The sequence below is a fragment of the Microchirus variegatus genome (genome assembly GCF_963457635.1).
Source record: "Microchirus variegatus genome assembly, chromosome: 20".
Classification (NCBI taxonomy): Eukaryota; Metazoa; Chordata; class Actinopteri; order Pleuronectiformes; family Soleidae; genus Microchirus; species Microchirus variegatus.
The window spans coordinates 918,643-929,177 of record NC_139821.1 but is presented as its reverse complement, the minus strand read 5'-3'; the positions used below and the strand labels follow the sequence as shown (position 1 = coordinate 929,177).

Below are 10,535 nucleotides of genomic sequence, written 5' to 3'. Positions count from 1 at the left end.
GACACACACACACATAGAGAGAGACACACACACACAGAGACACACACACACACACACAGAGAGAGACACACACACAGACATAGAGACAGAGACACAGACAGAGAGACACACACACGGTGATAGAGAGAGACACACACACGGAGATAGAGAGACAGATAGAGACACACACAGACACACAGAGAGAGACACGCACACATACAGAGACAGACACACACACAGAGAGAGAGAGACAAACACACACACACACACTATAGTAATAATGGTGGGAAAATGTGTCCAGGGGGCGGAGTTATCAGTTTGTTACATATTAACATTCACACAATGATGAAGATGAGCCGTTTGTGAATGAATTAATTTTTCCTCTGAGACAAACCTGATGATGATGATGATGATGAAGAACATCAGCTCTCAGGTCTATAACAACATGACAGATGAGACGAGGACGGGACTGTCCCTGTCTGTCCCTCTGTCTTCATGAAGACATGGGTGTACAGCAGCTAGCATGTAGCAGCTAGCATGTAGCATGCTTCTTAAATGAGTCCATGTTACTTTGATGCTGCGTCAGGGCGACAAAAAGACATTTTTATTTAAAAACACAGACGACTATGTTTCATAAGTGTCTGAAGTGTCTCTGAGGACAGGTCCATGTGTCCATGTCACGTCTTTTCAGACTGCGTTACATTAACAGCAGTCAGTAACATTGTCAAATAATCTGCAAACACAAGAGTCCGACGACAACGAGACACAAGAGAGGCGGAGTCTTGAGGAGGCGGAGTCTCGACAGATTGACGTGAGCTCAGGGACTCGCATCAGTCAGAAGAGTCAGGAAGTGATTCTTCAACCGAGTCCAGGAGAACGAGTCGGTGTCAACCTGAGGAAACACAACAGAACATAAGAGAACGCAACAGAACACAAGTGAACACAAGCAAACACAACAGAACACAAGTGAACACAAGCAAACAACAGAACACAACAGAACATAAGTGAACACAAATGTATACAACTGAACACAAATGTATACAAGTGAACGCAACAGAACACAAGCGAACACAACACAAGTGAACACAACAGAACATAAGTGAATACAAGTGAACGCAACAGAACATAAGTTAACGCAAGACAACTGAACACAAGCGAACACAACAGAACATAAGTGAACGCAACAGAACATAAGTTAACGCAACACAACACAAGTGAACACAACAGAACACAAGTGAATACAAGTGAACACAACAGAACATAAGTGAATACAAGTGAACACAACAGAACATAAGTGAACGCAACAGAACATAAGTTAACGCAAGACAACTGAACACAAGCGAACACAACAGAACATAAGTGAACGCAACAGAACATAAGTTAACGCAACACAACACAAGTGAACACAACAGAACACAAGTGAATACAAGTGAACACAACAGAACACAAGTGAATACAAGTGAACACAACAGAACATAAGTGAATACAAGTGAACACAACAGAACATAAGTGAACGCAACAGAACATAAGTTAACGCAACACAACACAAGTGAACACAACAGAACACAAGTGAATACAAGTGAACACAACAGAACATAAGTGAATACAAGTGAACGCAACAGAACATAAGTTAACGCAACAGAACATAAGTGAATACAAGTGAACACAACAGAACATAAGTGAACACAAGTGAACAGAACACAAGTGAACAGAACACAAGTGAACCCAACACAACACAACAGAACATAAGTTAACGCAACAGAACATAAGTGAATACAAGTGAACACAACAGAACATAAGTGAATACAAGTGAACACAACAGAACATAAGTGAATACAAGTGAACACAACAGAACATAAGTGAACACAAGTGAACACAACACAAGTGAACAGAACACAAGTGAACCCAACACAACACAACAGAACATAAGTTAACGCAACAGAACATAAGTGAATACAAGTGAACACAACAGAACATAAGTGAATACAAGTGAACACAACAGAACATAAGTGAATACAAGTGAACACAACAGAACATAAGTGAATACAAGTGAACACAACAGAACACAAGCGAACGCAACAGAACACAAGCGAACACAAGTGAACACAACAGAACACAAGCGAACGCAACAGAACACAAGTGAACACAACAGAATACAAGTGAACACAACAGAACACAACAGAATACAAGTGAACACAACATCACTGATCACTGTTGTCCATATTATTAAATCTAAAGGTCGTTACCATGACAACGTGACGGCGGACGATGTCCGGCCTCCTGCAGAATTGCTGCAGACGTTTACACAACTGTTCAGGTGTGGAGTACAGGTACTGAGCTGAGGAGGAGGAGACATGTTCACTGTTAGAATATATTCAATCTCTCAGTGTAAACATGTGTTGTTGTTGTTGTTGTTTACCTGGGAATATCTCAGGATAGACCAGAGAGTTTGGACACACAGGTAAACAGCCACAGTGAACGGCTTCTAACCTGAACAAACACAAATAACACCGTGTTTGCGTCTGTCGTGACTGAACTGCTTTTATTTTGAAATCCACACGTCGACACTTCCTGCGACTCACATGGCGACGCCGAAGAACTCGTGCGTGGCGGTGGAGACGACCACGTCGGCCTGACACAGGACCCTCAGGTAATCTTCTCTACTGGACTGGAAACCCCAGGTCAGCACGTGGTCGGCGAGCTCACGCCGCGCCTCCTCAAAGACGTCTGCGGGAGTAGAGGGGGCGGAGTCATGACATCATCATCATCATCATCATCATCACGGACCACCTGCAGAGCTTTGTTACGTCGAGATTAGCTTAGATTCTGACAGGAAGTAGACCGTGAGACCACAGGTGACACTGGCTCCCTCTACAGGTCACAATCCTCACCTACATTTAACCCTTGTGTGTGTGTGTGTGTGTTCTTGTATTTGCGGCGTACTGAGGACCAGTGAGGGGTTTTTAACCAACAAAGTGAGGTCGTTTTCACAAAGTGAGACATTTCCATTGTAATCACTTCCTTAGGTTGTAAACATGTTATACTCTGTTTTTAACACAGATCCTCAATTTGGCACAAAAACCCTGTTTTCCAGCCCTGGTGTTTCACACACTTTTTGCTCTGGGGCTCCACCTGCAGAAAGTTTATGGTACTGCACCCAGTAGTTCTTTATAGATGTCATTCATGAAGTAGATATTTGTAATTGTGATGATCCTCAGTATGCAGCAAGTACAAGTGTGTGTTCTTGTACTTGTGGCATACTGAGGACCAGTGAGGGGTTTTTAACCAACAAAGTGAGGACATTTTGTCCGGTCCTCACTTTGTTTTCATTGAAATCACTTCCTTAGGTTGTAAACATGTTATACTCTTGTTTGTAACACAGATCCCGATTTGGTACAGAAACCCTGTTTTACAGCCCTGGTGTTTCACACACATTTTGCTCTGGGGCTCCAACTACAGACATGTTATGGTACTGTACCCAGTAGTTCTTTATAGATGTCATTCATGAAGTAGATATTTGTAATTGTGTTGATTTATAAAGTGGAAATGCTGGTCCTCACTTTGTCAGCACTTTTACCCGGTCCTCAGTATGCAGCAAGTACAAGAATGTGTGTGTGTGTGTGTGTGTGTACCTGGAACATCAGTGAACGTCTCTCCGATCACAGACAAGTGGAAGTCCAGATGTTTCTCCTTCAGTTTGAGCAGCGACGAGAAGAAGAGCTGAGGATTCTTATCATGTTCCCTACACACACACACACACACACACACACAGTGTTATAAAGTGATCTGTCATTTTTCACACACACACACTTGATGACTTTTGATTGACAGCTTTTTCTTCACACGTTCAAATGTCAAAGTTACGTGTGAACTGATGTGAAATCGGAGGGTTGAATAATCTCAGGGATTAACGACCTTTTCTTCGACGAGGTTTCATCACAACCTGCTCTTTCTCTTTCAATCATCATAAAGCTCTTAACCACACACACACACACGCACGCACACACACACACACACACTCTGTGCTGCAACATCATCTTTACCTGAAACAGCTGTTCCCGCAGCAGCAGCAATAAGACTGTGTGTGTGTGTGTGTGTGTGTAATCTGTGGATCCAGGTCACACACAGATTAAAGTGAAAAACAGCTTCAATCAGAGATTAACAGGAAAAAATCCATCTGTGTTTTGCTCAGATTACAAGAGAAGGTGAAAAACACCACGCTGCACTTTCTGTCCAATAATCTGATTTAAAAACACGTCTCACCACTTCATCTGTACACGGGATTATCGCTACAATGTTGCCTTTTATGACCTATGGCGTTTACCTGTCATCACACACACACACACAAATGACTGTGTTTAAAGGTCAAAGGTCGTTTACCATCTGTGAGGCCAGACAATGTGAAGAGGTTTCATCTGCTCTCCACAGTCCTGCTCCAGTCCTGGTTCTGGTCCAGATGTGGACTGATCCGAGTCCTCACAACTGTGACAAACATGGACACGTTACATTTACGGAGACAAACGTGGACACGTTACATTTACGGAGACAAACGTGGACACGTTACATTTACGGAGACAAACATGTCTCCTTGTTGTTGTCTTTACCTGGAAGTCCCAGCCTGTGTCTGATGCTGCTGCAGTGCCACCTTGTGTTTGGGCAACAGCCTGAAACAAAGACACAGTTGTGAGACAGTTGTGAGACAGTTGTGAGACAGTTGTGAGACAGTTGTGAGACGGTTGTGAGACGGTTGTGAGACAGTTGTGAGACAGTTGTGATCAGTGAGACAGTTGTGATACAGCTGTGAGACAGTTGTGAGACAGTTGTGATCAGTGAGACAGTTGTGAGACAGCTGTGAGACAGTTGTGATCAGTGAGACAGTTGTGAGACAGCTGTGAGACAGTTGTGATCAGTGAGACAGTTGTAAGACAGTTGTGAGACAGTTGTGAGACAGTTGTGAGACAGTTGTGATCAGTGAGACAGTTGTGAGACAGTTGTGAGACAGTTGTGAGACAGTTGTGAGACAGTTGTGAGACAGTTGTGATCAGTGAGACAGTTGTGAGACAGTTGTGAGACAGCTGTGACAAGTGAGAGTTGTGAGACAGTTGTGAGACAGTTCTGATCAGTGAGACAGTTGTGAGACAGTTGCGAGACAGTTCTGATCAGTGAGACAGTTCTGAGACAGTTCTGATCAGTGAGACAGTTGTGAGACAGCTGTGAGACAGTTGTGAGACAGTTGTGAGACAGTTGTGAGACAGTTGTGATCAGTGAGACAGTTGTGAGACAGTTGCGAGACAGTTCTGATCAGTGAGACAGTTCTGAGACAGTAGTGAGACAGTTGTGATCAGTGAGACAGTTGTGAGACAGTTGTGAGACAGTTGTGAGACAGTTGTGAGACAGTTGTGAGACAGTTGTGAGACAGTTGTGAGACAGTCCTCTGGTGGACTCTTCTAAAACAGAACTTACAGCAGCTGGAGGCGGAGCTAAAACAGACGAACCAGGATCACTGACCTGCTGACGTCGGGGAACTGGACGGGGAAGTTCAGGACCACACACTTGGGCCGGATCATCTGCTCCAGGTGTTTGGGCCGATGATCTGGGATCTTCTTCATGTGAGACGAGATGGACGACAGGAAGGACTCCATGTTGAAGCTGGAGTTAAAGACGACCACGTCTGACACCAGGCTGGACAACAGAGAGACACATGAGGGGTCACCACTGAAGGTCACCACACGGGGTCACGACTGAAGGTCACCACACAAGGTCACCACACAAGGTCGTTCCTTCAGCTGGAAACAGGAAGTGATGTCAGAGTGACACTCCTCTGTGATTGATGGATGAACTCGTGAAGTGTTGAGGTTTTGTTTGTATTGATGAAGTGAACGAACATGAACCGATGAAGATAAACGATGATGAAGAGCGCTCCTGATCAGCTGATCGATCGATAGTAAAGTGCTTGTGGCTGCCGGCCAATCAGAGGAGGCGTAACGATCTGCAGACTCTTCTCTAACGACGTTACTGTCACACAACTGATTAATGACATCATCGCAACACATGCAGCCAATCAGGAGCCGCCTGACACTCATTAAGATCAATGCTTTCACTCTGTCACAACGTGAAGGTGAAGCAGTGAAACGTTTTTAACTCACAACAAACTTTAAAAGAACTTTGGAAAACAGACGTGGACATGAAAAGACATGAAAAGACATGGCGGCCGTTACCATGACAACACCTGGTTGTATCCATACTGGAAGTCTCTGTCCTGCTCTTTACGGACCGGGTAAACCAGCTGGTTCTCGTGGAAGTACAGGACCTTCTTCAGACGACCCAGGTCCGGTCTGAGAGACACCAGCTCACACAGGTTCAGGACCGAGCTGCTGAACAGAACTCTGAAGACAAAGATCCAGAAAAACTGGAGTTAGAAACCCCCTGAGAACCATACAGACTCAAGCTCTAGGTCCAAGGCCGGAGACAAAGACCTGCACCAACGTCCAAAGAGAAGTCTTAGCAGGCGTTAGAGGCTGTTAGCAGGTGTTAGTGGGCTGTTAGCAGGTGTTAGCGGGCTGTTAGCAGGTGTTAGCGGGCTGTTAGCAGGTGTTGGTAGGTGTTAGCAGCTGTTGGTAGGTGGTAGTAGGTGTTAGCAGATGTTGGTAGGTGTAAGCGGCTGTTAGCAGGTGTTGGTAGGTGTTAGCTGTTGTTAGCAGGTGTTGGTAGGCATTAGCGGGTTGTCCGCAGGTGTTGGTAGGTGTTAGCGGCTGTTAGCAGGTGTTGGTAGGTGTTAGCTGTTGTTAGCAGGTGTTGGTAGGTGTTAGCGGGTTGTCCGCAGGTGTTGGTTGGTGTTAGCGACTGTTGGTAGGTGCTAGTAGGTGTTAGCAGATGTTGGTAGGTGTAAGCTGTTGTTAGCAGGTGTTGGTAGGCATTAGCGGGTTGTCCGCAGGTGTTGGTAGGTGTTAGCGGCTGTAAGCAGGTGTTGGTAGGTGTGTGTAGGTGTTAGCTGTTGTTAGCAGGTGTTGGTAGGCGTTAGCGGGTTGTTAGCAGGTGCAAATAGGTGTTAGAGGCTGTTAACAGGTATTGGTAGGTGTTAGCTGCTGTTAGCAGGTGTTAGTGGATGTTGGTAGGTGTTAGCGGCTGTTAGCAGAGCCGGGAGACTCACCTGTACGTGGGACAGGTGGGGATGTTCTGGCTGAAGTACAGCGCTGATGTTCTCGCTCTCCAGTGCCATTTCTTGGCCGGCAGCGAGAAGACGCAGCAGCCGTCGACGTTTTCCTTGAGCAGGTCAATCAGCTGTTTGTGCGATCCGCCATAGAAGGGCTCCACCAGCAGGACGCTGGGAGAAGGACAGCTCTGTCAGAGGGACAATAAAGGTTATTGAAGAAATAATAACAAGAATCAAAGCACCTTTAAGTAATGATCAAATTTAAAATAAAATAAACAAAAGCACAAACATATGAAAACATATCACTCATTATTACCAAATTGTGATATATTATATGTTCATTAATAATTCAATATAAATGATAAATGATTTGCTCCTGTGTGACAAACGCTGATCGATCAATTCATAGATAAAAACACAAAAAAAAATCGATAATGACGCGTCACGTTCACCAATGACAGAAAAGGAAGAAACAACAGTGAGTTACTGCAGAGGTCGCGACCTCCAGCGCGTGAGACCGTAATCTGCCTCCGTTTTCTGCCTCCATTTAACTCCACAATAGAAGCTGAAGCAGGAGGCAGCTTCTCCACAGACGCAGACGGACTCCATCAGAACGCCGTCTCGTATCAGCAGCAGGAAATGAGCGGAGCTTCGACGCAGCACAAATACAAATGTGATTGGAAACGGAGGCATTATGTCGCCCTTTGTGCTGGAAAGAGTCCAATCTATTTCCTGAATGTGTCAAAATAATGTGAATACGAACACGTGTACCAATCAGAGATGTTGTGATGAACTCTGTGACCTTTGTGATTTTAACAAGGATGAGTTTGGATCCTCTGCACTTCTCAGTCTGGATATTTAATATTTCAAAATTCCACCCATGCTTATTTAATGCTGCTGGCCATACAGTATTCTTATGTAGACACAAGTAACAAGAAACACACACAGAACATCCCACAGAGTGTAAAGTGAGCAAAAATCTAATTATTATAAAGTAAATGAGAAATAAACAATGCATTAACCATAAATACATTATGACCAGTCTGACTCTTTTAAATTAAGGCCACTTTACACGCTTATCTCTTGCATTAACTTAAAAAATAAATAATGAAAATAAGGGAATCAATGTCTTTTTATATCAGTGATGATGTCTTTTTATATATTGCATTGTCTGTGTTTACTCGGTGTGTTTATTCCTGGTTAAATAAATAATAAAATGATAAAAAGTAAAAAAAAAAAAAAAAAAAAAAAAAAAAAAAAATCACAATCATACATTTAATTGGAAATAAACCTAAGACTAAAGTGGACACGGAAGGACAAAGAGTGGAATCACGTGATTCAATCGCTCACAGGAAGTTCGTTCGTACACGTGAAAACTAGCTAGCTAAGTGCGTCCAGCTAACAGCTAACATCACTTTTCTCGGTAAAAGTCGTCCTTCTTCCTCTTAAATCCTCCGCTGAGTCCGCTGTGGGACAAACGGGGGACAAACCCGCGTGTCCTCGGTCACGACGAGCGTCACAGAGGACACGGGAGGACAGCCAGAAGACAACGAGAGGACAAATGTGTCTCACTGCGTCTCAACAACAACACTCACCTCTGACTGCATGGGTGCGCATGCGCCGCTTTACGTCCTCACGTCATACGTCATCACGTTCCGCCCTGATGCCAGGAAGTGTTCGGATCGCGTTATTCGTATTATTTTAATCATAAATGTTTGTTATTTTAATTAGGGGTTTAATAATAATTATAATTTAACAACAATAGTTATTAATACAATTATAAACAATATTATTGTAACAATTTAATGAAATGAATATTAAGGAAACGTGTGACATAATCAATAAGTGAACAATCACTCATATTTAGAGAAATGTATTTATTAGTTTCAATTGAATTTGTATGGGGTTATTTCTTGATTTAAATGCGTGTTGTGAGACCGACAAAAATTGTCGGTCTCACAACACGCATTTAAATCAAGAAATTGTACAATTGTAACTTGTATATAGATTTTTTACAAATAAAGATGTGGATCACAATCTGCACATATGCAAATATCAGTGGAATAAATTCAACCCCATAGATTTGGCTACATTTATTTGACCATCGTCATTTCAGAGAAAATGTAACAATAACACCTTCATCATCACCTTCACCATCATCAGCATCATCATCATCTTCTTCACCATCATCCTCATCATCATCATCTATATCTATATTTGACAAAAATGAATGTTTTTGTTCTAAAGTTAAAGACAAAGGAACTACAGTATGAAATAAATACAATTAAGACGTCATATAAATAAAATGGAAACAAAACCATTAAAAAATAATACTGACAATAAAAGTTAATACTGACAATAAAAATACTGTGGTGAAAGAATTTAAAGACAAATACAGAGAAGTCTGTGTGTGCTCATAATACTGACATTAACACTGAAGTGCAGAGATTTGCATAATAAGGCTTTTCTCTGAAGACAAACACGCTCATGGCTCCGCCCCCTTTCATGATCCCGCCCCTTCCCTTTTTAAAAAAATCTATTAAATCACATTTATTTTGAAAATCACACAGGTTCAAATGTTCGTTCACATGTAGAAAACAGCAGGAAGTGCAGAGATCAAAATAAACAAACAAACAAACATAAACCATCACAGTAAAGACAACAATCACAGGAAGTGACCAAATACTTTTTTTTTCTTTTCTGTCGTGTTTCGTTCTTTTTCCCAATGTTGAAACAGGAAGTGAAGAATTTAGTAGCACCTGGACATTTTTAACCCCCCCTGCCCCGCTGGAACAGTCCAAACACTGAATGATCTATAATGACAATAATACAGCGACCGTTACAAACAATAAACATAAAAAACGCTGCTCGTCCTCTTTAAAAACCTGAATGTGGGTTTATTGCTTTGCTCACGTTGACCTTAAAAACGTTGACGCTATAATAGTTTTTTTTTTTGTTTTTTTTTGTCGACAGGTTTCACCAAACAACAACGACGACGTCACGTCAAAAACACCCACACGTATCGCTGCGCTAACTGTTAGCGTCGTTTCTTTTACTCTAATTGCCTCTATGAGCCGATCACGTGACTAAGGCTAGCAGCAGGTAGCGGTTAGCATTTGATCAGAACCCAGAAATTAGCATTTTAACTATGAACTCACGCTAATGTTAGCACGAGCTAATGCTCGAGATGAGTTCAGCACGACGCAAGCTAGCATCAATGTGAGCTAGCGTTAGCACAAACCATGTTTACCGTTTAAAAATAAGAATAATTACAATTAAAATCACAACAATTTGTTTTAGTGGATAAAATGACATAGAAAAGTAACCCCGCCCCCATCATACTGGCCCCGCCCCTTCCAAGCAGACGTAGATATATTCAGTCCATCAGCAGCAGCAGCGTGTC

The 10,535-nt window shown here is 42.7% G+C and overlaps 1 protein-coding gene across 1 annotated transcript; it reads right to left on the bottom strand.

Annotated features, from left to right (window-relative positions):
• Positions 1 to 624: 624 nt before the first annotated feature.
• Positions 625 to 6,326, bottom strand: gtdc1 (glycosyltransferase-like domain containing 1). The gene is made up of 9 exons (XM_083907157.1): positions 6,198 to 6,326; positions 5,488 to 5,661; positions 4,584 to 4,643; positions 4,360 to 4,461; positions 3,612 to 3,721; positions 2,562 to 2,706; positions 2,399 to 2,469; positions 2,226 to 2,317; positions 625 to 871 (listed from the first exon to the last, which is right to left on the bottom strand). The coding sequence occupies exons 2-9, from the start codon at positions 5,619 to 5,621 to the stop codon at positions 797 to 799; spliced, it is 789 nt and encodes a 262-aa protein (XP_083763283.1). The 5' UTR covers positions 5,622 to 5,661; positions 6,198 to 6,326; the 3' UTR covers positions 625 to 796.
• Between the last annotated feature and the right edge of the window lie 4,209 nt (positions 6,327 to 10,535).